This window comes from Prionailurus bengalensis, chromosome B4 (assembly GCF_016509475.1).
Source record: "Prionailurus bengalensis isolate Pbe53 chromosome B4, Fcat_Pben_1.1_paternal_pri, whole genome shotgun sequence".
NCBI lineage: Eukaryota > Metazoa > Chordata > Mammalia > Carnivora > Felidae > Prionailurus > Prionailurus bengalensis.
The window spans coordinates 73,647,843-73,675,000 of record NC_057358.1 but is presented as its reverse complement, the minus strand read 5'-3'; the positions used below and the strand labels follow the sequence as shown (position 1 = coordinate 73,675,000).

The 27,158-nt window shown below is 38.4% G+C and overlaps 1 protein-coding gene across 2 annotated transcripts in view; it reads left to right on the top strand.

The window, feature by feature from the left end:
* Nucleotides 1–25,347, top strand: part of SLC38A4 (solute carrier family 38 member 4) — a 71,606-nt gene extending 46,259 nt beyond the window's left edge. For both annotated transcript variants that reach the window (XM_043563560.1, XM_043563561.1), the window contains exons 5-16: nucleotides 2,454–2,527; nucleotides 3,151–3,243; nucleotides 7,970–8,051; nucleotides 8,142–8,224; nucleotides 8,324–8,382; nucleotides 9,233–9,508; nucleotides 9,621–9,700; nucleotides 11,048–11,148; nucleotides 12,895–13,019; nucleotides 18,720–18,864; nucleotides 20,226–20,323; nucleotides 22,249–25,347. In XM_043563560.1, coding sequence (XP_043419495.1) covers nucleotides 2,454–2,527; nucleotides 3,151–3,243; nucleotides 7,970–8,051; nucleotides 8,142–8,224; nucleotides 8,324–8,382; nucleotides 9,233–9,508; nucleotides 9,621–9,700; nucleotides 11,048–11,148; nucleotides 12,895–13,019; nucleotides 18,720–18,864; nucleotides 20,226–20,323; nucleotides 22,249–22,350 — 1,318 coding nt within the window. In that variant the 3' untranslated portion in view covers nucleotides 22,351–25,347. The remainder of the gene's footprint in view (nucleotides 1–2,453; nucleotides 2,528–3,150; nucleotides 3,244–7,969; nucleotides 8,052–8,141; nucleotides 8,225–8,323; nucleotides 8,383–9,232; nucleotides 9,509–9,620; nucleotides 9,701–11,047; nucleotides 11,149–12,894; nucleotides 13,020–18,719; nucleotides 18,865–20,225; nucleotides 20,324–22,248) is intronic.
* Nucleotides 25,348–27,158: the final 1,811 nt, after the last annotated feature.

Genomic DNA, 27,158 nt, shown 5'->3' with positions numbered 1-27,158 from the left:
GATCTGGCTTTATTACACTCTTAGGAAAGATCCCATTCCAATCCAGGCCTACAGATCCCTGCATGCTCCGATCTCTTCTTGTGCCCCATCCCCTACGCCCCCTAAATGCCTGATACGATGGGCACACTGGCCTTCTCTCCATCCCAGAAGTTGCCATATTCCTTCTCACCACAGGGCCTTTGCACATGGTCCTAGTATCCTTTTCCCTTTCTTCCTCATCTTGTTAACTCCTCATAGCACATCTCCCCCTCCCCCTCATCGATACCTTCCCTGACTTCCATGACTGGGACAAACACTCCCCACAGTTTTAATATTTTAGTGCAGTTGTCTGATATATTTGGTTAGTGTCTATCTTCTTCCTTGCTAGACTATAATCTCCAGAGGATTGAGCCATTGTCTGTTTTCACCCACCAGATGTCTGTATCCCCAAGACCTAGCATAGTGCTTGGCATAGAAATATTTGCAGAGTAGCCAAAATGTATTCCTAGACCTATGTACTTGGTCAAATGCTGCCTAAGGACAGCAGCGCCACATAGCTGACCTGGAGGATGGATATCACATCATCTATGACAGACGGCCACAGGTGTTTGTGTACCTTACATACAGCCTGGTATTTTCCAAGACACAGTTGGCAGTAGTGAAATTCTTCACAGGAATAAAGTCTAATATTAGTCAGGCATCCGTGTGAATGCAGATTGCCACCCCTAATGCAATGCCAGGGTGTTAAATAACTGTCTAAGAATGCAATGCTTATATTATATATAAATATATGCTATTTATGTTTTGAACATCATTTGTGATTATCTAATCACACAGCTATTTGAGGGCTAAGGATCAGCAGGACTATAAATATTTATATTGTGTTAGTGCTTTGGCCTGTTTTAGGTATAACATTTTTTAGCTGAATGGATTTTTATGTCAACCATTCTTTATGTCATGTTTGAAATAAAGGGTTTTTTTTTAATTCTCTGAATCTTAATGGCTTAGAGATGTGTTCGTATACATAGTCGTATACTTCTGTAATGTATGCTATCTCTAAGACTGCCTTCTCCTTAGTAATTACACATGCCATTACAATCAGAAGTTATCATCGCTTACTGATGAACAGAAATAAGAAACTCTTCCCCCGATCCTAGGGCCACAAGATTATTTTCAAGGAAGAAGAATATTCCACTTTTAAAACCGACAGCCTCATTTCAGGCCTAAACAACATTTAACAGATTAAGATGTCCAGAGCAATTAAACTGTTATACATGATGGGGTATGTTCTGTGTATCCAAGTGGCACAGACTGAATGCAGCCGTCTCCCTTAATTCTCAACAAGTGACACAGGATTTCATTGGTTTTACTTTTAGTATTTTTGGCCAAAGCAAGTATATGTTTAGAATACAGGGAATGCTCATTATTTTTCCAGGAAACAAAATTATGCCATCTGAATTGCATCTTTAAAAACAGGGAAGTTCACAGTGCATATGGAAAAATTTACGAATAAGTCATTGATTACAGTTCCGGTAAACAGACTTTGTGGAAAGCAAGAGCACAATATAGCTAGTTAGAAACACTTGAAACTCGTGGCCCAAATGTACATTTGCAAAGTTGACTTCGTCAGGAATTACCAAAGAATTAGATCAATTGTGGCAAAATGTTTATTGTTGTGTAAAATAAAGAATAAGGGTTTTTTTTTGTTGTTGTTGTTGTTTTCTTTAGGTTTTAGGTAAAGGTTAGTATTGTTCCTTTATTTATTATATAGGTGCTTCTATCTATGCTCTTATTTCTGCTTTCCAAATCTTGTTTTTGGAGAAACACTGATCACTGTGTAAGAATCCCTACATGCCTGTGGACATGTGGAGGAGGCTGAACCAGAAAGGATTCTTTCTGAACATATATAAAGGCATTTTCCTGCACCCTATACTTCCTTCTCTTTTTTTCTATTTTACAGGCAATTGCCTGAGCTGTGGCTCACAAGTATCTTGCCATCTAACATGCAGGATCAGTAGTGGAGTTTAGACTCTGCATGCTTTGGTGTCTGTATTTCTAGATTTTACATTAAAATTTAGCCAGGCCGTCAAATAGCCCTTAAATTATAAATGTGGCTGAGACTATCACACACACCTGATGTACATATACCCATATGCTGAGTAAGTAGGCATAGTGTTTGCTAATTTTGCTGTACATTGAGCATCTAAGTTATAAACCAGATTCCACTAGTGGAAAGGTTAGGAACTTCTGGTGGTACGTTTTAGCACATAAAATATAGCAAATTCCCGTTGTGTGACAGGAAAGGGTATGTGTAGAGTTCTGAAAAGAATTTCTCAGCTTCCCCCCAATCCACATACTTTTGGAAGGTTAATGACTGAAAGGGCCCATGTGATAATTTATTATAATAATATCTAACATGAGTTGTGTCTTCTTTATTATAGACATTTATTTTCTACTCTCTATTCCCTTCCTAGAATCATGCTGCTTGCGGTAGCAATATTATCCCTGTACTCAGTTCACCTTTTATTAAAGACCGCCAAGGAAGGAGGTATGCTACCCCTTAAGTCCAAGACGTCCTATTTTGATTCTTGTTAAAGGTATTTCAGTCGATAGCTCTAGAACTGGAGGATGATTTTAGTTAATTTCACATTGCATTTTCTCTGACCCCAATGACACGGCCTCTCAATGTTTTTAGTAATTTGGGCAGCTCAGGGAAGTGAAAGGCAACTAGCTCAGGTTTAAGCCAAATAGAAAAAAGGAGCCTTGATGGATGACAGAAATAACAGTTCTGACGTGCTGCACAGAGCTAAGATGAATGAAGCCATTGCTTCTTGTCTGGAGAACATGTAACATATTTGGTATTGGCTTTTGAGATTGCATCTTTTGGGTTTATAATTTCTGTGTGGTGTTTATGTACACATTTGAGACTCCAGTGTGCAATTATAGAAATATTTTAGTCATTAAAACAATCCTTTTAGGGGCGCCTGGGTGGCTCAGTCGGTTAAGCGTCTGACTCTTGATTTCAGCTCAGGTCATGATCTCACGATTCATGAGATCGAGCCCTGTGCATGGAACCTGCTTAATATTCTCTCTCTCTCCTTCTGCCCCTCTTCCTCTCTCTCTCAAACAAACAAACAATCCTTTTAAAAAGTGTTTTATTTTTTGTTATAGGGTCTTTAATTTATGAAAAACTAGGGGAAAAGGCATTTGGATGGCCTGGGAAAATCGGAGCTTTTGTTTCCATTACAATGCAGAACATTGGAGGTAAGGGCACATAGCTTTCCCTACCACTTACACTTTCGAGAGAATGTTCAATAAATAAGAAAACTCTTACAGCAAGGAACAAGCACTTTAAATACAAAAAACCAGCTGCTTTACATTCAGAAATTAAAAGACAAGAAGATTGTTAAGTAGATTTACTGTTCCTTAATCAAAAATAACAATATCTAAGAAAATATTATATAAGATCCCACCAAATGTATTCCAGAAGTATAGAACAAAACCTCTTGATATCAAATGCTATCATGGCCTTAATTTTACTTCAGAAAAATTAAAGCATTAGTGCTTATTTCATTGTTGGAACAGTTGAGGTTTCCTACGTATGATGGGGTTTATTTCGTCAAACTGAAAATTAAGTATCTGAGGGGTATATCCAAGTATGGGGTATCCTTCAGATAGCCTGTACAGAACCAGCCCATTGGAGTTTGTCCCGAAAAATTGTGCCAAAGCAGAAATTCGGCTAGACATCAGAAGCATTATGATAAAACCACAAATCCTTGGTTCTACAGATTCTTATAATTCCTACTAAATTATAATTTCCAGAGCCTAGAAATACGCATTTGTAATAGTGTTACAGGTGACATGTTTGCCCACCAGCTTCACTGGTCCTGTGGAGTCTTTGACCCCCAGAAGGCATCCAGACCCATTTTCCTATGTCCTACTGTCTATGTCCTCTTGCTTGGCCTGGAAGCTATCCTCACACAGCAGCACTTCTTTCCTCACCTCTCCTGTCCCCAAACCTGCCGTTCTATTCTTTTCTTTCTTCTCTCAATGAATACCAGCAACATCTAGTTTCTTAAGCCAGGAATCTTACATATCATCCTAAACTTCTCCCTCTCTCCCTAACCCTGAATGTCCAAATACCACCTCGTGTCCAGTCTATTATCTTACCTGCCTTGTGAAGCTCTCCTCTCTTTCTAGTCTCTCCCCCATAGTTCAAGTGATCATTGTTTCTGCTCAGACTCCTGCATTAGCCTTCTAACTGGGCTTCCTGCCTTGAGTTTCTCCTGCTCTGATCTCCAGATCAGATTCAAATCTAGTGTTGCTTCTCACACACATAAAATTCTTTAGCATGCCCTCATTATTTTCAGGGTAGAGTTTAAACTCCTTGGTCTGACATAGAAGGGTCTTCATCTGCCTATTTTTCTGATACCTTTCCTATCATCCCCATATCTACCTAGCTACCTAGCTTCTATATGTCCTGTCATACCATAACAAACCATATTCAGTTCCCCTTTCATAGGCCTGCCACCCTAACACACACACACACACACACACACACACACACACACACACACTCGTTCTGTTTGCTCCCATGACTTCTCCAGATTATTAGGTACTAGTTCCCCTGGGCTCCCTTGCACCCCCATTTATATATATCTGATATGTTATTGTTTTTAAAAAATATTTTAAAACCATTGAGAATAGACTTTTAGAGTCTGATGCACCCAAATGTGAGTCTGTTTCTGCCACTGTGACTTTACTCCAGTGAGTCTAATTTGTCCATCTATGAGAATGGGAGTATTATTCCATCTCACAAGGTCGTTTTGAGGATGAAATCAGACAACATATGGCACATAATGAGGGTTCAGTACATCCTTTCCTCCCCAGTTCTCAGATTCAATGTCACTGGAGCCCTCCTGTTTTTTTTTTTAAATGGGCATAATTATAAGACAAATACATACTAACTGTGAAAAACTGGAACATGACATAAATACATAAATTATAAAGAGATGTTTATATAAGTCACCCTTAGAAATAACTACTTCAGTAATTTCTCTATGCAAAATTTAATAAGTATATTGTTACTGTTAAAATTGGATCATCTTATAACACGGATTTGCAGCTTCCTTTTTTCTTTACCTGAAAATATGCCTTGAATGTATTTGCATATTCTTTTTAATGGCTTTGAATTTTCCATTGTACAAATGTACCATAATTGGTTTACTGAATCCCTTATTGACACTGTAATAGTGAAAAACTGGAAACCATCCAAACAATTGCTACAATAAATAAATATGCACAGCAATCTTGCAAGGAGGTAACCCTTCTTAATAAAATCACTGGAGGGGCGCCTGGGTCGCTTAGTTGGTTAAGCCTGAGTTCAAGCTCCTTATCGGGCTCTGTGCTGACACCTTGGAGCCTGGAGCCTGCTTCAGATTCTGTGTCTCCCTATCTGTCCCTCCCCTGCTTGCACTCTGTCTCTCTCTCAAAAATAAACATTAAAATGTTTTTTTTCATGAGAAGAAAAATAATAAAGTCACTGGAGTTATCTAGGATTTCCCAAATTCAGCAATTCCTTTAGTAACCTTTATCCAATTCTAACTGCTCCTGCTAAAGGACAGTCGGTAAGCAGATGAATAAAATCCAGGCATACCTTCGTGATTTGTATTTATTTCTTTTCATATTTGTATATATTAAGATCACAGCTCCGGGTAGAATTTGTCAGGAATTCCAGGATTGTTTCATTCATTTTACTGGGTTTGGGCCACAAGCATAGAAGCTCCCCATCCCCACCAAATAGACCGCTTTACATTTGGTTCAAATTTTTAGCCTTTTCAAGACTTAAAACATCAAGCATTTCATAGTATCACCTCATAGCTGATCTAATTTATTTGTTTGAATTTATTTGTTTGAAATACCCTGACACATATCTGGCCCTAAACCCCAAGGGCTGGGGGACAACCACAACATCTGTGGCTCAAAGTGTAGCTACTAAGTAATGGAATAAACTATAAAATGGTCTCTCAAGATGCACACACATGAAGGAAGTATGGCTTTAAGGCGCTAACACAAAATTTCATATACCATTCCTGAAAATGCTCTCACTTTGGTTACTCTGTGTGATTAGTAGTTATTTTAGCCTAAGGGAAATCACTTGTATTTCTGTATTTAGCAACTCCACATTTAGAACATTTAACTTTCTCAATCCCCTGAAAAATTAACATTTACCACAGATGTTTCAACATTAGCAGAATAATGTTGACATTACCCAGACAGGTCTGGATCATTCTAAATTTTCGAAGACCAAACACATTAACAGTGGTGACATCACTGAAAGTCAGCAATTAATAGCTCTAAAATTGAATGGTACCTCACTGAGCCAGTTAATCAGAAATATCTCCTCTGTTTACGCACCGTAAGATTTAGCTTTAGCCAAGGTCTTTGTAAAGATTAACCAAATAATATTTACAGAAGACACATCAGGTATTGTAAAAATCATTTCACTTCACAATAGAGGAGAAACACTGGCCTGGGGATCAGGGATCTTCTATTTTGGATGTGGTCTGTCGTTTTCAATCTGTGTGATCTTGGGTATGTCATCTAAGCTTTCAAACCTTTATGCCCTCAGCTGTGGAATGAAGATAACATACATCTTGCTGATTTACAAGGCTTTTCAGCTGATCAAATGGAGTGAAGTGCAGTACTAAACAACACAGGGAGTTATTATCACCATTATTACTTGTTTGAGGTTAAGTATTTTGAAACTACTAATAGCACAATTTGCAACCTAGAAATCTGCTTTACGTGTCTGTGAGCAAAACTTCACCAGAAGGATGGAGCACACACTTTTTTTTTTTAGCAATGCAAAACCCGTCAGTTTTATTTTTAAGTTAATAAAATGTATTTTTATTTTTAAATGTTTTCAATGTTTATTTACTTTTGAAAGCAAGACAGAGTGTGAGCAGGGGAGGGGCAGAGATAGAGGCAGACACAGAATCTGAAGCAGGCTCCAGGCTCTGAGCTGTCAGCACAGAGCTGGATGTGGGGCTCAAACCGTGAACCATGAGATCATGACCTGAGCAGAAGCCAGATGCTTAACAGACTGAACCACCCAGGTGCCCCAAAATGTATTTTATTTTTAATTTACTGGACCATGTGTCAAATTAGCATTCTACTTCATGGAGTGGATGGACTTAGAAAAGATGTTGCATGAATCCCTATAACTTTTGGCAAGATTATATGTTATGCATATGTATACATACATCTTTTTCCAGGGAGAGGGTTTATAGATTATATCAGATTTTCAGAACAGTACATGATCACACGTGGATCATTTGTCAAGATGCTCAAGAGCTTTTGCCACTTGGTATAATTTCTTATTTGGTCAAGAAGAGACTGGGATATAGAGAAGAGAAAATTCACTGACAAAAGTGAGAAAGCTATCATTTCTTTCATTCTTTTATCAATCCAGTCAGCCTCCAGTTTAGACAATTAGTGGTCTGAGGCTTTGGGTGCCCATCAGGGAGGTTACAGAGGACTAGACTAGCGCCCACCCGGGGAAGCCAGAGTGACATATAATCTACACAGCACCGCCCTACAGTTCTGCCCTCTCTCCTCTGGCCGATGCCTGTTGTTGCCAGGCCCCTGCCCAAATGATGGACACAAAAACAGGCACACTGAGTACAGGCCATCATGACGTCTAACTGATGAAACAACTTTACTAAAAACCTCAGAGCTGGATTAAAAACAGAATCAGCATTGATACTGTCAGCAAAGATCCATGTGCAAGAGCCAGAGGGCCAAATACGTATTTTTGAAAAGAACTCGGAAGCAGTACAAGATATACCGGGTGGCTTTTCTTTCTGTTCAGGGGATCAGATGCACATCTGACGGGAAGACTGAATGTCCCAAAGGCCAGGACTTCTCACAACTTGCCTGTGACTTTAGTGCTATGTGCACCACTAAGCTGTCACATTTTCCATTTTAGCAATGTCAAGCTACCTCTTTATCATTAAATATGAGCTACCTGAAGTAATCAGAGCATTCATGGGACTTGAAGAAAATACTGGGTATGTCTTATGTTCTCTCTACAACATCCTTTGGCTGATTCTACTTGGTCTTTTCTGATCCTAATATTCTTGACGCTCTTTCCCTTGTAGAGAATGGTACCTCAATGGCAACTACCTCGTCATATTTGTGTCTCTTGGAATCATTCTTCCACTTTCTCTTCTTAAAAATTTAGGTAAAGTCATCTTTAGTTTTTATTTTCATTTCCTATTCCAATAGGTAAGTCAATTGTGATACTGTATTCACCTTACAGAATTTCTCTGCTAACTTTTAGGTTACCTTGGTTACACCAGTGGATTTTCTCTTACCTGCATGGTGTTTTTTGTCAGTGTGGTAAGTGATTTATTGACATGATCCTTGTAGGTTGGTGAGCATGAGACACATAGTCCCTGAATTAGTGTCCTCATTTTTGTTCAAGCAATTCACTAGCATGAAATACTTCTTGCATCACAAGCCATTTTCTTATATTCTAATTTGGAATGAGAAAAGAACGGTCATGATTTTAAAAATAGTTGAGTTAGAATGTCAAGGCCATTGCTAATAGTATGTTCTAAGCACACTGGATATATATTTGGACAAAAGGAACCCTTCAAGCAGTAACATGACAATGATCTAGTATTTAGAAAGGTGGAGGAAGACGTGAAGAGTCCCAGAAATCAATGAGCTATAGAATTATTCATGTCTACATCAGTCAGCCATTTTCTCCTACACATTCCACCCATGAAAAGAGGGTAATCCCAGTGGAATTAAAGAAGAGATCCTTCTCCCCATTGCCCCCACTCCCTGCCAAAAAGGGAAACTTTTGTAATATCCTGGATGCCAAAATGTATACAGCATTTCCCCAAAAAAGGCAAAAGAAGATGGGAAATTTTTTGATAATCCATATTAATTTGAAGAAATGAAAAATATGAAATATAGCAAGGAAATGATCATCTTTATCACAGAAGAATATGGATGATTCTTAGAAGAGATTCATGCAAAATACTGTCCTATTGATTCTCAGGGACAACCATCCTTCCAACTCTTTCCTTAGAGCAGAGGCTAGAGAGTCTCCATTGTCTATTAGCCTAAAGGGAATCTTCAGCAGAGGCCCCTCACCACTACCCCATAAGCTATATAAATGGATTTTTGTTTCACTGTTCTCCTCAAAAAGCTGATAATTTTTTTTAATGGCTGGGCCTAGGTGATTTACAAGAAATTCCAAATACCCTGCCCTCTGCCTGTTCTGGATCACAATGTTGGAAATCTGACATTCAACAATACACTTCCAGTGCACATGGTAATATTACCTAACAACTCTGAGATTAATGGCGTGAACTTCATGATGGATTACACCCACCAAAATCCTGCAGGGCTAGATGAGAACCAGGCCAAGGGCTCTCTTCATGGCAGTGGAGTAGAGTATGAAGCACACAGTGATGACAAGTGTCAACCCAAATACTTTGTGTTCAACTCCCGGGTAAGTGATGAGCCTACCAAAATGGCTGGGTCTTCATTTTATAAGCTGAGATGGCTTGGGATTGCCATCTGTGTTGAAAAGCTACACATGTGTTGTTGTCTTTGTTTTTCAGACGGCCTACGCAATTCCCATCCTAGCATTTGCTTTTGTGTGCCACCCTGAGGTCCTTCCCATATACAGTGAACTTAAAGAGTAAGGCAGCCATCATTTTAACATTCTAACTTGTTTTGAAAATGTGCTCATATGTTCAGAGGTGCTTTATACAAAAGCATGGTTAATGGCTTTCTCTTCAGAGAAGGTTTGTGGTACATACCACTCATCAGTAATGTATTTTAACCAAAAAGGTATGAATTAGCCCCCTCCCTACACTACCGTATCTGCTTCCTTCTCTCCCATTTCTTCATCCTAATGGTCCACAAGAGGAATTTAGGTCAGGGGGAGGAAGAGCCAATGGCTAGAAGAATTTTGGCAGGAATGAGAAATTTGAATTTGAAATTTGCTAGGAATGATGTCACCTCAGCTATAAATGACCGCACCCATGAAGACCAAAAATTATGGCTAAGGTGACCTTGCTAAGCCATTGATGTCACTTGTGCTCTGTCTTTAACCCTTGTCTAGAAGACATTCACCACAGGGATGTGCCAAAACCTGGCCTTCATTGTCTTATCTGTACAATGGAGACAATGGCTAGACAATCTTGTTTCTTCTAGCTGAAATTCTAGGATTCGTTTGTAGTCTTTTCCCTTTGAGGCTGTTGACATCTACTTAGGTATGTAGTGTGTCTGAGCCCTCTAGCACTGCTTTCCCCTTTACCTTTAGAAAAAGGTGGCCTATAGTAATTCTCACTTTATTTAATCCGGATATCAGTAACCTCACTCTTTATTCTCAGTACATAGCAATAATTGCTTCACAAATTCTGATTTAACTTATAAAAAATTGGGGGAACACTTTCAATTATTTTCGCTTTACTTGGAAAATCACATGCGGCATTTACTCTACACTTGACCTTAACTGAAGATCAAGAAGTGATAGCAATTACTCCAGAAGCCCGGCAATTGACTTTAAGCAGCTGGGTGCCCTCCAGAATGGTTTCCAGACGCTTCTAGGCTCTCTTGTGGTCTGGACTCATGCAACTTGTGCTTTGGTGATTCTAGTAGGTTTGTGTCCTCCCACATGAAATATGAATCCCATCTCACTATGAAGTATGAAAGCTTTCTACATTAGCAGACAGTTGGATCTTTATGTTAATTACATTCTTGCGTACTCAGTAGACAAGTATATTTATCAACACAAAATAAACCAGTCTTCTTCTAGGAAAATAGTTGTCTCTAAGACTGACAGAGTAGTAGTTAAGAAAAATGAAAACAAATCCCCCACAGCTCTTTAGGACAAGTTTAAAGAAGCTATGTTTCTGTATGAGATATGTGGTTTTATAATAGTACACAGGCATACATTCTTTCACTATTTTAGAAGTTTTTTTTACTAAAAAAATGATAAAAAAAAAAAACACTGAGCTTTTTTTTTTTTTTTTCATTTCAGTCGGTCCCGGAGGAAGATGCAAACAGTGTCAAATATTTCCATCACGGGAATGCTCATCATGTACCTGCTTGCTGCCCTCTTTGGTTACCTAACCTTCTATGGTAGGTCACTCTGTCAAAGTCATTCTCTTTGTGCAAATCCTAGTTGGACTGATCATTAACCCGGGTAGGTATAATTCTTTTAATTACCCTCTATAAGCAGCATGATCTATAGTCCATGTAGTCAACTAACATGCTATTTTAGCCTTGTCACTTGACCTAAGAAAATGGGACCTGAACCAGTCTAGCTAACAAGTTACAACAATTTGTGAATTCATACATGTTTTGTGAAAAACCAGCCTTCAAATCTACATTATTTTCCTTACGGGATAGATTATATTTCCTTGACTTTGACTTCTTAGGCCATCTCATGCTAGGAACAATCACAATGAATCCAATCATATGTTGTAAAGCTTTCTTGGTGGAATAACTAACTACTAAGCAAATGGTAGGGAAAGTGCAAAGTCCTTGATTTGGAACCTGCTTCTTGTTTACCAGTCAAGTGGGATCTGGGGGCTTGGAGCATTAGGTAAATTTTCTGGCTTATCCCATTCTATTCTGTTATAGTGAACAGTTTCCTGAGAAAAGACATGACAGAGTTCCACTCAATCTGGGAGTGCACTACCAAAAACAAAAAAAGTTACTATGGACACATTAGATTATGCCTAAAACAATTTGTCTATGGCATCTTAATGGACACAAAAGTAGGATTGTTATTGCACTCCATTGAAGCATAGCCTAATAGACAAATTTCAGGGACGTAAACATTGACCTGTTATCACTAATCAGTGTAATCAACATAAATAAACCTTTTGTTTAAACTTCTCTAACTTTTTAGTTGTTTTTTTCTTCTGATTCACTAAATTAAATTGATTACTAGACAAATTGTGGAGGAAAAGACTGGGGAGGGAGCACCATTTACTTGGGGTTTTTTTCTATTTGACTAATAGTTGGCTATTAACCAAGCATTCACTTTAGATTGGGCATTAACTGCTTGTTGGTTGTGAATTAATAAAAGTTAGATCAATACCACTGAAGGTATTTTTACCCCGTTTTATCTGATTTGGAGGGGCGTAGGGAGAAAAATCGAACTACATCTGATTCTATAAGCATCTCCATGTCATTTGTGTCTGGAATTCTGAGTGGATAAGCTTTCCAGGAGCATGGCATCTTAATCTTAGATCAGTATTCATTGGGAGACCCTGTTAAGATCATGCTAATTCATCCTTGAATGTTACTTATACTGATTCTAATGAGTTTCATAAGATAAGCTTGAAAAATCCCCGGAAGTATCTGTATTGGTATCATGATAGAGTCATAATTATTGAACTTGAAAAAATATTAAAAATCATTTGTCATAAGGTTTCCATACTAGATTCAGAGAAGCTGCATCAAGGCTCACTTAGCAGGTGGGAAAAGAGGGGGGAGTGGGCAGGATGTAAGGGACAGGCTGGTGGGGGCTTGGACCTTTCATCCCCTTCAACCAGAGCACCTCAGCTTCCCGTCTCTTGTGAGGCTTCTGTACAAACTGAGATAGACTTATCACGAAGCAAATGAGCCAGAGAGGCATCTTCACAATTTTATTCTAGCTTCTTTAACTTCATAAGCTTCACTGGCCCCCTTGTCCATTTGAAGAAAGATCAACACAACTAATAAATAAGCTCAAAGATAGGATAAAAACAGGTGTCTAGATTCCCAGACCTGGGTGTTTTTTTCTGTTGTACTGTGTTCCCTTTGTAAAATGTTGCTTTTGGTAATCAATACTGACTTGGAAACACCAAACTGGACCCATTCTCTTCTTCTTTGTAGGAGAAGTTGAAGACGAATTACTTCATGCTTATAGCAAAGTATATACATTTGACACCCCTCTCCTCATGGTACGCCTGGCAGTCCTTGTGGCAGTGACACTAACTGTGCCCATTGTCCTGTTCCCAGTAAGTACCTGAAGCTTTGATGGAAGAATCCTGCTTAATCTCCTAGCTTAGATATGTTCCAATTTGACGTGGATTTAATTATGTGAGTTTGCATTTGCAATGCCTGAAGACGTTATTTTCACACAGCATTTTGGAGCCATTTAAGATGGACAATTTAATACGTAGATTCAACAAATATTTTTTGATGTTAAACACCTTTTAAAAAGTCTTTATTTTGGGAGAGAGAGAGAGAGAGAGAGAGAGAGAGAGAGAATCCCAAGCAGGCTCCATGCTACCAGCACAGAGCCCAATGCGGGGCTCGATCTCATGAACCATGACATTGTGACCTGAGCCAATATCAAGAGTCGGATGCTTAACCGACTGAGGCACCCAGGCGCCTCAAATGTTAAACACTTTGAAAATATAGGAGGAAAAATATAATCACAAAATTTCTATTTATTTTCCAACTTTATTGAGGTCAAAGTTTTTTGTTAAACTTCAATTCAGAAAGAAGATCTTGGGTTTCTATCTTGTGGATTGGTAGAAATGAGTAGGAGTTGATAGAACTTCTGGAACTTAAAAGGCAAAAACTACATTACTTTTCAATTTGTTGCATTTTCACCAGTTCTGAAGGTATTTAAATTTCCCCTACAGTTTTGTTGCAGTCACATTCAAATGTTGCCTTATTTAATCTGATTCCTTGAAGACCAATGAGAAGGGGAATTTTATTAAGTAAATTACTTACTAGAACTAAATATCTTGAAAAATAGCTATATTTTCCACCTTATATCTTTTCTACTATCCCTAACACTGATATATGCCCTCGACTAGACTCATACTGGGATCACCCCTTCTTGGCATTTGCCTTTGGCATCACTTGTCCTGGGATCACAGAGCAGGGCTGGTTGAAGAGATTTGGGCTGCGTGAGTTAAAACCACCACCTATGGACAAACACAAGTCTGCATTCTCCTGCCAACTCTTCTCCTTTCATAAATACTCAATTTACTCATTCATTAAGGGGAGAAAATAAGCAACCTAGTAACCAGCACCATCCTGTAGAGAATGTTCCATACAGGGCCCAGCATATAAGGACTACTCATATAATGACACTGTGGTCACTTTAAATGCAGCTTGTGTGCTGAAATATTTTTTAACACATTCCTTTTTCATGAGTGCATGAAATCAGATCCTTATTACTAGGAGGGCTAATATTTTACTCCTAAATAATATCTTGCCTCACATATGTCTGAAAGTATTTCAAATGACATGCATACAGCTTTAGCCTAAAATCAGCTCCATCATGGGTACGAGGCAGAAGACAGCTATTGACAAAGTGTACCATAAGGTAAAATTTCTAAGCAAACAGTGTCTCTGAGGAACCAAAGTTGAAAGCCCTTTTTGTGTGAAGAGCTAATTTTTGGCACACAGTAGGTATTCACATCATTATCGAGTCAAAGCATTTTATAGAAGAAATTTGTTATGTGGCTCTGTATTGCTTTTTTCATAAGCCCTAAATATAGCACTTTGAGGTCATGGTCTCGGGAGATTAATGGACTTGCCTGTGGTCATGCAGTTAGTCACAGTTGATTAATGCACCGCTCACAGAAGGACACTGATGGCTGAGGTCAAGATAAAGGAAGTGGAAGTCACACTGATGGTCATTTTACCTCAACATTTAAGATCCAGATCTCCCCATAGAAGTTCTTTCTCTTGTGACAGGGCACGGATATAAATTTGACCATCAGGAACAGTAGTGGTTTGGAAATGTCTCCCATTAGATGCCCCTTAGAATCAAAATGGATCATGGGAACCAAAATTTCAAAAAATAACTTATCCTTAAGTATTTGTACCCAACGTTAGCATTTACGAAACATGTTGCACATAATTCTGTCTTTGACCCTACAACATTATTACATTGAGATAATCTGCATAGGTGTCCACCTTCTCCCCTGGTTTAAAAGTCTTAAAGGTAAGGAATGGGCACAGTGACTGGTGCAGGAGAAGTTTGACAATAATCGCCCAGAAAAATGGTCTCCAAATGAATCTTGCCTTGTGAGATGTGTAAACTGCTTTTTCTAGCAATAGCATAAGCTGTTTGCCCTGCCAACATTTGCCACGAACTTTAGTTCGGGTCAGGAGCTGGGCTAAATGAATTAAGTGTCCATGGGTATGATGCAGAACATAAAAGTAAACATGGAGGACAAAAAAGTCTCCTCGTCCCAGTCAAACCCACAAGACTACCTTCAGACACTTTCTCCCTAAAGTGAGAGAAGTTATTAGTGATGTGTTTGTTTCTTATGATTTAGAGCCATGATTTCCAACATGTCAAACGCTGAGCCATGCACAGCAGGGTTCTCCCGGTAGTTTCTTTGAATTAAGAAACTCTTGACCAATAAGAAGTTTATTTACTTGGCTTTGATATCCCCATATACAAGTAATCAAAAACAAACAAAACCTAATCTGGATTAAAATCTCTCGATTTTAGGCATAATTGTATATTCTACTTCTTTCAACAGAGGATAATAGGCTCTTTTTCTTAGGAGCCCAAGAAGACACAATAAGGAAGGGCGTTGCTGTTTTTGGTTGACTAGATGGATTTTCCTTTGATTACTCTATTTATTATCTTATTTTCTGCAGTTAGGCTAGTTTTTTCCATAACAAAAGACATATTGAGTGCAGAAATGATTATTGAACAGATGAATAAATGAAGTGAATTACTTTTTTACTAGTAGCTCAACATTTGTTTCTATTGTTGGGGGTGGGGGTTTTATGGGAGGGTAGTCTATTATGGGACTACACCTCCTTCCCAAAGACTATTAATTCCATTTTCAGCTTGTACTCCCCTTTATGTAGTAAAGTTCACCCATTAACATGAAAAACAGAAAACCAGATCATCCTAAGGAGTTTATCAAGAACACACAGACTCACATTCCATTTGCCATACCTTAAAAAAAAAAAAAAAAATCACATCTCAGATTTTCTAGCTACTTCTCTTTTATTCTGTGATGGTGAAATCATTTTGCCCCACATATGTTGCCATCAGATCTGTTTTGAATCATATGCAGATATAGGCATAGAAATATGGCAAATGTTGCTGAGAACTGGAATAGAGTAGTGGTCCACAGATATTTCCAACACTCCTACCCTAGGCAGTCTTACAAAATGAAACTGATTCGCTTCTAAGCAATAAGATTGATTTTTTTAAAGAGTTCAGACCTAAGGTTCCCACTTTTTACTCTGCCTCCCAGTGGGTCCCCGGATTAGAACATAGCACCTCCTATTCTGAATACTCTCTCTGTAAATAACAGATGTTTTCTCTAGAGCTGCAAAGGACCTTTCTGGAATCCTTCTGGGTCAGAGGGCATGGCTGTTGCTAAGGACTTCCCCACCCACAGCATCTGACCCACATTTCCAGGTTCTTATCAGTTTGTGTCAGTGGAGAAAAGGCACTTAGATAAGTGGAACAGCAGGCAATGCTTTGTGGGTAACACGCCAGAGTTGCCTCAGTCCTGACATAGGTAAATAGAACTGTTCAGGACCTATTGATCCAGGCTCACCTCTCAAGGCAGCATTTTAACATAGAATGACCGGCAAGTTTTCTTCTATTCTTTTTCACCACCACCAGCCCCCTACTATCTCCCCGCTTGCCCTATGATCCTTTCTAGGAATGCATTGGCAATTCTACATGCTTTCAGTTCTGTTTGGGATTTTGTTTTTCTTTATTTGCTGTGAGGAGCAAGCTTTGATCATTTATTCCAATGATGATTCCTGTAAACCTTCTGTACTCTTACATCACCAAGCCAAACCTTAGTCTTTCTGGGAGCCATGAGACCTTAGGAAACCACATTCACATTCAGGGGAACTGCACTTAGAGGTTTACCTCTAACTCAGCTTATGGAATAGAGTATTCCTTTAACAAAAGACCAAAAACAAAAACAAACAAAAAACAAAAAACAAAAAAACTCACATATATAAGTCCTCTGCCTGAAAATAACCTGTATTCTACTTGTTTATTCTGTAAATTTCGCACTTTCAGACAAGTAAATCTTTAAGCCATAAGGATGTACCATGGAAAGCTTATGTTGAAGCCTAATAAGACTGGTTTGGACAATATCCAATAACCATGGAGTGTGGATCATAATGTAGAATTAATGGACAGCTGGGGAAAATGTAATCAAGGCATTTGCTTTCTTCAGCCTACTTTTCAGAGCGAATTTCATAATTTTCACTAATCCAATTTTTAAAATCCCTTACAAAGTCACTGTTAAACCATTTCCAGAGACTATCTGGTTTGCCATTCTGGAAATGAAATTGCTTTTGAAACCTAAACAGATGGCTTTAATTTTGGTGGACCAGTATGAAAGGAATGTCACATTAGACACTACAAGCAATTCGGCTCAAAGTTTTGGCCGTTCATACATGTGTTTCAAAAATGTATTTTACATTTTTGCTTTTACATGAGTTCCCATCTCTCCACCAGTAAGAGACTTCAGAAGTAAAATTTTAAGTGGAAAATCAATGCCAGCATTTCTAAAAATGTGAAGTCCGAGCTTAACTGGAGTGTTCCCTTATTGAAAAGCCAATAGAATAATGCCACTGAGTCAAAAGTGTCCTCTAAAAGATTCTAAAGATGAGAGTATTTTCTACTTTGTTAAGCTGTTCAAACATGCAGGGCATTCCCTCCACCCACAAGGATCTTTTTATTATCCAGTTATAGCACAGTAACTTGAAAGACTGCTACAAATGGAACCTCTCTTGACCCTTCACCTACTTATTGTAGCTGCTGAAATAGGGCTGAAGTCTGTCAAGGCTCCCGAAGGGTGGGAAGGGATTCATTCTGTTCAACTTGATTCAACATGTATTGAGTGCCTGCTGTGTGCAAGACACCAAACGAGAAACTCTGAGGAATGCTAAAATTACCAGGTCCTATTCTTTGCGTTTTTGTATGCATTTATAATCTGTAATTGGGAACGGAGGGCAAAAGGGCAAAAAGAAATACAAAGAGTATCATTTTAAAAAACATTATGTGGCAAAATAAGCATTATATGCTAAATACGATGCCAAATTTTTAAAAAACCCAGATTTGGAAAAAATCACAAGGAGTGCAAATCAATTCAGTGCTTGCCCTTAATACTTAATCCTGTTTGACAACACACGTTTAGAAATCAATAAGGGTTTTACTGTGTCCCTGAAGTCTTACCTGTGATTTTCTCTGAGATAACTTTTAAGAAAAAATTCTAAAAGCTGAGAAAGTGAGCACAAGGAAAATAACTATCTCAAAGAAATATCAGCATCAAGGCTGCACAACAATATCAACATACTTTTTTTCTTTGTTAGTTTTGAGAGCCTGCAAGCAGAGGAGGGGCAGAAAGAGAGGGAGACAGAGGATCCAAAATGGGCTCTGCACTGACAGCAGAGAGCCTGATGCAGAGCTCAAACCCACAAGCTATGAGATCATGACCTGAGCTGAAGTCGGGGCTCAGGTGCCCCAATATCAACATACTTAATAACTGAACTGTACACTTAAAAATAGTTAAGATAGTTAACATTATGAATATTTTACCACATTAATGAAATTTTGAAAAACAAATCAGCATCAAGATCTTTTCTGGGAGAAAAAGGAAAAACACAAAGTGCTTTAGAGTGACAAGAATATTTGAAATAGTAGACGAAAATCAAAAACAAATTAGTAACCTTGCCTTTGAACTTTCTTGTTGCAGATTCGTACATCAGTGACCACACTCTTATTTCCCAAAAGACCCTTCAGTTGGATAAGACATTTCTTGATTGCAGCCATACTTCTTGCACTTAATAATGTTCTGGTCATCCTTGTACCCACTATAAAATATATCTTTGGATTCATAGGTAAGTTTGAGAAAGGCTTTTGTTTAATCAGCTCAAGTGGATACCTCCTTAAGTGGCAGACGGGGAGCTGGTGGAGGGGAAGTCAAGGATCCCTGCTCCATCTTTGACTCATGGGATTCTTGTGAGCCCAGCCGGGCCACCTGGTCACCTCCCCTCCCTCCCAGGTGACTCTGGAAGTTAATCACAGGATCAGAAAATGTCAACAGTAAAAGCTACCTTATAGGTCATCTAGTCCAGCTGCCTTTTCTGATGGAAATGGAAGCCCACAGAGGTCAAGTCATATACAGTTCCCCACTTCCCCTCCATCCAAAAGTAGAACATTATATGAAATCTTTCGTAAGCCTTGATGGCATAAAGCTACGAAGAAACTACGATTCATTCATATGGAAGCATTTTTGAGTATCCCAGACACAAAAGATAACAGCTCTTGGACTCTTCTGATAACTTACGACACAATATTGATAACAAATGCAGAAAATAAATCGACCTAAAACACAGATATTCACAATGGTTCAAAAGCCATGGCAACTTAATGCCGAGATGGAGTGTAGTTTCCAGGGAAGAGACCTGGAGACACCTCTCTCGCTGCTCAGGGGGCGCTGCCTCCATAATGTTCTGCAAAACAAGTTCTGGGTGCAACTTTCACCTTTTATTTTTTTCCCCATAAAGACAGAAATCTTCTTTGGATTTCTTTCAGTTAGGGAAGGTAGGTGCTAACATAGGTCCTTCCTAAAAGTGAAGTGGCATAACATGAACTTTTGCAAAGTGGGGAATACCTGTATCTTGGACTATTGCAGGATTTGAATTTAGGTCTTAACTCTGCATCAAAAAGTAAGGAAGACACAGTCTACCCATAGGATGCTTTCTCGAGTCTGTCAGTATCAGCTGAGCATTGATGGCCATCTTTGGAGGTAGAGAAGGTTGGTCTTGTAAAGCAGATTTCTTTAACTGTGTGGCCCGTTAATATAGTTTTCATCTGCTGATTTGAGGGATTACTCAAATTTTAAATACAATATAACATTTTTTGGATTAGGTGTCAGCAACTTGAAAAGTTGGAAGTGGATAAGAAGGATGCATGATGAGTTCAGCTTCCTTAGTATGTGTTTCTATTGTCAGTTTCCTATATAAATTTTTAAGTCAGCCTTTTTTTTTGTTTACTATATGTTATGTGTACTTAGGATACAACTATGATGTTAGGTATATTTTAATTTTCTTGATAAACATTTGAATAAGCAACCAAGACAAGTTTATAGTACTTTCAGTGCTAAGATTAGGGTAGCATTAAGACTTTTAAAGTGCATGACCTTGAGTCTCTGCCTTGCTGAGTAAGACATTGACCTGTCCTGTGTTTATCCCCTCAGGGGCTTCTTCTGCCACTATGCTGATCTTCATACTTCCAGCAGTGTTTTACCTTAAACTTGTCAAGAAAGAACCTCTTAGGTCACCACAAAAGGTTGGGGTAAGTAAGGCTTGCAATCTCCCCTGTTATAAGTTGCTCTTTAACTGAGAGTAAACCAAAAATATACAATTCAAAAAGATTGACCAAGAACTGAAAATCAGAGATGGGCTGGAACTTTAGTGGAGAGAAAGGAGGGTAGATCTCTGGTACTGAGTTGATTCCAGGATTTCTTCCTGTCATAAATCAAGAATCTTGTGTTAAGTCCTTTCTACCCATCAAACACTAAGAGTTTTCCCACAGGCATATATGGATACCAGTTTCCACCACCAAGATTGTAGCACTATCCACAGGAAATTGTGTGGGAAGGAATGAGGCTCCCTGACAGTGTTATGAAATAACTGAAACATTTTAGTCATATTTTTTAGGTTAGGAAGGCCAAAAGAAAAGATGCTGCCTGGTTTCCCCCTCCATAGTACCTTGGAGTGGACTGAGATCCAGAACAAAACCATCATTTTCCAGTTAACCTCTTTAGATATAAAATTTAATTTTATTAAGCGAGAGCATATTTCTTTTCCAAAATGATGTTATAGAAACACATGCCAGGGGCGCCTGGGTGGCGCAGTCGGTTAAGGGTCTGACTTCAGCCAGGTCACGATCTCGCGGTCCTTGAGTTCGAGCCCCGCGTCAGGCTCTGGGCTGATGGCTCAGAGCCTGGAGCCTGTTTCCGATTCTGTGTCTCCCTCTCTCCCTGCCCCTCCCCCGTTCACGCTCTGTCTCTCTCTGTCCCAAAAATAAATAAACGTTGAAAGTGCTGCTGTAAACATTGGCATGATATTAAAAAAAAAAAAAAAAAAAGAAACACATGCCAGAGTGAATTGTTTTTCTAATTATTTCTTTAATGTTTATTTTTGAGAGAGACAGAGACAGAGACAGAGACAGAGCGTCAGCAGGGGAGGGGCAGAGAGAGAGGGAGACACACAATCTGAAGCAGGCTCCAGGCTCTGAGCTGTCAGCACAGAGCCCGACACAGGGGTCAAACCCACAAACTGCAAGATCATGACCTGAGCCAAAGTCAGATGCTCAACCCACTGAGCCACCCAGGCTCCCCTTGTTTTTCTAATTATCAAATAGTCATTGATAATATTCAAGTATATCTTCCACTTAAGGCTTAAAAACAGTGCCTCTTACTAAGTTATGCTGAATGTTGCCTGAGAGTCATTCACTCCACAGGACTGTTCAGGGACTTCAGGACAGTTTGGTATCCAAAGCTCCTCCCAACATCTCCTCCCCACCCCTGCCCCCGAATTCCTAGCCTCTCCAGTCTATTTTGCTTGGACTTTTACAGAAGGGTGACCATGGAAAATTATTTATCCTGTTTGTGACCCATTCTGAGTTTGATGTAAAAATGAGTAAAATTGTCCCCTGATCCTTTCTAGTGAAAAACTTCACCTGTTGCTTCCTCATAGATTGAATGAGGTGGTTGATCTCAGTGATGATAATATATAAGGCCCCTTCTAGTGTTTTACACACACACACACACACACACACACACACACACACACACGTTTTTAAAAATATGTAACATAGATTAGGCTTTTGTTTTTATCTGTTTACTTTGTAAATTTAATCCTGTCCTATAGACTATAATATGCCCCTCACCTAAAAGATTGTGAGCACACTCAATGTCATTGTATCTTTTTCTGTCACTTGTTTTTTTTTTAATGATTACAGAGTATTCCATCATTCTGATGTAACAAATCAACCATTTATCTATTTTGAAGACTTAGATTAAATCTCTCCACTGTATTCACCCTCTTTCCTCAACTTGGCTTCTAAATTCACTGAACTGCTAGGCATAGACATCTGAGCCATAAGAATAATACAATTCAATATGCCAATCAGATTGCTGTCTTGGGTAAACAATTTCTAAGAGCAAACTGTGCTATATGGTTTCTGTGTTCCCTAACAAGCTCTCTGATTTACAGGCTTTAATTTTCCTTGTGGTTGGAATCATCTTCATGATTGGAAGCATGGCACTCATTATAATTGACTGGATTTACAACCCTCCAAATTCCAAGCATCACTAACCCAAAGAAAAATACCTTTTCTATTGGAAATGGTTGCAAATTATGCTGCAAAAGACATTTGAGTTCTATTGATTGGAATGTTATTCATAGGAAATAACGGGAAGATTCCAAAGATGTTTGTAGTAACATCACCAGGCACCTGTGGAAGAAAAAAAAGCATCATTTCTGTCAAGAATGGCTGTTTATAGGTTTAAAACCTGCGGTGCACATTTCTACCCAGGTTTTCCTAAAACAGTGTGAGAGGATGCATTTTTGCTGTTGCACAAGCAGAATAAGGGTAGCTGCATGGAATGGTCATCAGATAATACCTTTTCCCCTCCCCCTCAAATTACCAAATACTTGTATTCTCAGAACATCCAACAAAAATGCCCTGGTGGCAAAGCTATCACCGCTTAATGCCTTCCCCCAATCCAGCACCAAATACTCTAGGTCTATTTAACAACAGAGGCAAAAGCCATGTCTTAGGAACTGTCCCTGTAAGGTACATGAATGATCAGACAGCCGGCTAGAACATCTTATTGTCAACAGTGAAGGAATATTTGCCCATTTGTTTGTGACACTGAATTAATGAATTCTTTATTCAATAGATTTTTGGTAAATGTTAAAGACATCTTATTAAACACAGGCATATCTCGTTTCTTGTGCTTTGTTGTGCTTAGCACTGAGGTTTTTTGCGGGTTTTTTTCCCTGTTGGTTTTTTGTTTGTTTGTTTGTTTGTTTTTTTACAAATTGGTTCGTGACAACCTTGCGTGGAGCATCATTTTTCCAACAGCATTTGCTCACTTTGTGCCTCTGTCACATTTTGGTAATTCTCATAGTATCTCAAACTTTTTCATTATTATATTTGTTATGGTGATCTATGATCAGTGATTAAGACTTGCTGAAAGCTCAGATATGGTTAGCACTTTTTAGCAATTTTTTAATTAACGGATGTACATTTTTTTAGACAATACTGTTGCACACTTAGTACACTATAGCATAAGCATAACTTTTATATACACTGGGAAGCCAAAAAATCTATCTGACTTGCTTTATTGTAATACTCGCTTTACTGTGATTGTCCGGAACCAAACCTGCAATATCTCTGAGGTATGCCTACATGTCTTACCAACTGTCCCTGAAGGGTACATACATGAAAGATCAGACACCAGTACACCTTACTGTCAACAGTAAAGGAATGTTTCGCCTCTTCTGTTTGGGACACTGGAGTGCCTTCTTCGTTCAATTTTTTTTATGTATAAATGTTAAAACATCTTCTAAACAGAGAGAGGGGCTTTAAATTATAGAGCAACAACAAAAATAATGCTTATTGCTCAACTGCCTGTTCTGGAAGCATTTGTTCTTCAATATTATTCCTAGTCCTCTTGTCACGCTTTTTTGTCACTGAACAATGCTCTCCCTCTCGTCTTCCATTGTCATTCACAATTTTTAGATAGACCACGATTCATGTGGAGCTACATTACCCAGTATTGTTTGATACATTTTTATTTGATAAACATTCAGTGCAGGAAACTGTGATTGCTATATGTGTATGTATATAATCTTATTCTGTAGTCATCAGAATTTTGATGTATGGTACATTTGATTTTTATTTTTTACATGTGTAGTTTTCTCTCTTCACAGTCAAAACGTTTATGTTATTGAGGGTGGGGGCAGGGAATTATGTTGATAAACTCAAAAATCCATTTGTATGTATCTGCCTATTGGGGATATTTTAAATTTGAAACCTAAGTTATATATAGATCAGTAATGCTCTTCAATGTTTACAAAAACAACAATCATCTACAAGAAAATAAGTTCCTTGTTTGCAAATAATTGTCAGTACCAAAGTTGTTCTTCTAACTAAGCATGTCTAAAATAGGATTTAGTTCATTTTAGCTTGCACAGGAGTCTGACATTCATTTGCCATTTAATGCAATGTTGAATGGTTCTCCATAAAAGTGCTAACACTACAGAGATGCAAACTGGTATTCTTGCTCCCTTCAACAACATGCTCACATAAAATGCATTTAAAAACTAGCACTTGCTGCCCAGAATTTCTAGACTTTGCCACTTCCTCCCCCCCTAAATCGGTAGGAAGAACATTTATTGTAGATTTTTATATTTTAGTCAAGCCAAGTATGAAATACAAGTATCGGCTAAGTATAATATTAAATCATATTTCAATAGGGTTTTTTGTATTGTGCCTTAAGAAAATGTACATTTGTTTTATATATTATTTTCTAGAGGCATAATACTGTCAAATGGTGCACTTTGTTATAGAAACTGAGCATTACTAGACACTATCATAACTTTGGAGTCACTATTATCAGAAAATACTTGCCAAATAGCATCTTCAAGATAGGTTTCTATTAACGGTCACCTAGAGAGTGTGTCAAAATAAGAAAATGGAAAAAGGTACCTTCTGAGTGTTAAAGGTTTAATCTGAATGTATTTAAATATAAAGATGAAGACTGATTAAAAAATTGGGGAAGTATCCAATCTGTATTAGTCTGAATACTTTACCTTTGAAATTACGAACTTGAAAATATCAACGTCTGTAATTATACAGATATTCAAGAGCAATACTACAGTGCCAAATAATAAAGCACCATTTTTTTCTCATGGCAATTTTCAGGATTGGAGCTCACATAGACTGCAGGGCAGGCTTACATATGGTATCTTGTACTGGTTAATTTAACCCCATTTATAAACAGATGAAAGTTTTATTTTCTTATTTCATTTATAAGATGGTTCAATGTACTGGGAGGCTTTTTTTTATTACAGAAAGTGTATATTGGTATATAATAAATGAACTTTTCAAATGACTGATTTGATTTTCTTTCTACTGTTGAAGGCTATAAATTATTTGTACATGAGAAAAAATTTTTAAGTCTACATATTGTCTTCTACTGGTATATGTTCCATTTTCACTGTTAGTCTTGACATAACTAAAATCTGTAGCTGTCAAAACATAGTTGCCATCTTATTTCGGTAAAATACACAGCTAATCCTGAAGTTTGTTTTAAGTTTTTATTTAAGTAATCTCTACACTCCTCACAAAGCTTGAACTCACAATCCTGAGATCAAGAGTCACACGCTCTTCCCACTGGAGAAGCCAGGCATCCCCTAAATCATTTTTATTTATGTCATCACATACATATCTCCTAGAATGAGTCTCTATATAGTTAATCAGGAGGAATTCATTTGTGATGGAAGAAGAATAAAAGAAATATGAAGATGAATAAAATAGAGACATGGAAGGTTTGGAGAAGGGAAAGCAACACAGGAGTGCAGCAGATTGGGTAGAAATGGACAATTGCTGGGATATCAGGTCAAACGCTAAGTTGAGTGCTGGACTTTCTAAGAAACTTCCAAATAGTTCTCCAAGGTGTTTCCAGTATTTTCATTTTCATCAAGAATATATACAAGCCCCAGTTGCTCTACAGCCTTGCCCACATTTGGCATTGTATTTTGTAGCCTTTCAAGTGGGTATGGAATTGTATTTTTTTTTTAAGTTTATTTATATTTGAGAGAGAGGATCCCAAGCAGTTCCATGCTGGTAGCACGGAGCCTGACACAAGACTCGAACTCACAAACCATGAGATCAGGACCTGAGCTGAAATCAAGAGTCATACCCTTAACTGACTGAGCCACCCAGGTGCCCCATGAAATGGTATCTCATTTCCATTTCCTTGCTGACTAGTGTTGGAAATTTTTCATGTGTTCACTGGCCATTCATGTTTCCTTTTGTGAAGTGCCTGCTCAAATCTTTTGGCCATTTTAAGAGTTAAGTTGTTTGTCTTTTTATTGTGGATTTGTCAGTTCTTTATATATTCTGGACACATGTCCTTTGTCAGATGGCAATGTACTTTCTCAGTCTAGGACAAGCCTACTCATTTACCTAAAGGTATCTTAATTATATCTTTCTGGGGCCATGTCTGTATAGCTTACTAGAATAATTCCTGTCTTACTAGAATAAAGTTAGGATGGTATTGTTATTTTTTTTTTAATTTTTTTTTCAACGTTTATTTATTTTTGGGACAGAGAGAGACAGAGCGTGAACGGGGGAGGGGCAGAGAGAGAGGGAGACACAGAATCAGAAACAGGCTCCAGGCTGTGAGCCATCAGCCCAGAGCCCGACACGGGGCTCGAACTCACAGACCACGAGATCGTGACCTGGCTGAAGTCGGACGCTTAACCGACTGCGCCACCCAGGCGCCCCCGGATGGTATTGTTATAATTAACATTTAGATTTTCAAATTTGGAGAGGAAGTCTTCTCTTTTTCAGGCAGAGCATAATCTGTTTTCTTGCCTTCTAGTGAGCTTTATTGAATGTATACTAATGTAGTTTTTTTTAAATAGATAATTGACTAATTGCTAAGTCACTTTGACTCTAGGTTAGGAGACCCAGTACTACTGAGATAGACCCAGGACATCAGAAACCCTTCCTGGCTACTTGTAATCAAGTTCATTAGCTTTCTCAGTCCTTGTTACAAGCATATACAGATGAAACAGGAGAAATTATTTCATGTGCAGAAGCAGTCCGTAGGGTGTCTACTTCTATGGCATGTGATGGTCTTTTCCCAAGAAAATATTGGGTACTAATTATCCAATAGACCATATTGAAGAAACTGATTGAAAAAAGAAAATTAGCTCAGACCCTTCCTTCACATCATACACCAAAAGTGGAAAAAGTCAGTAAGTAAGGCAAAAACCTAAGCAGCGACATTTTAGGAAGAACGACCTGACAGCTGCCCAGGGAAGTAAGACACAGTGGAGGAAATTACAAGGGCAACCATGGATCATGGGACTATACAGTAGTGCAT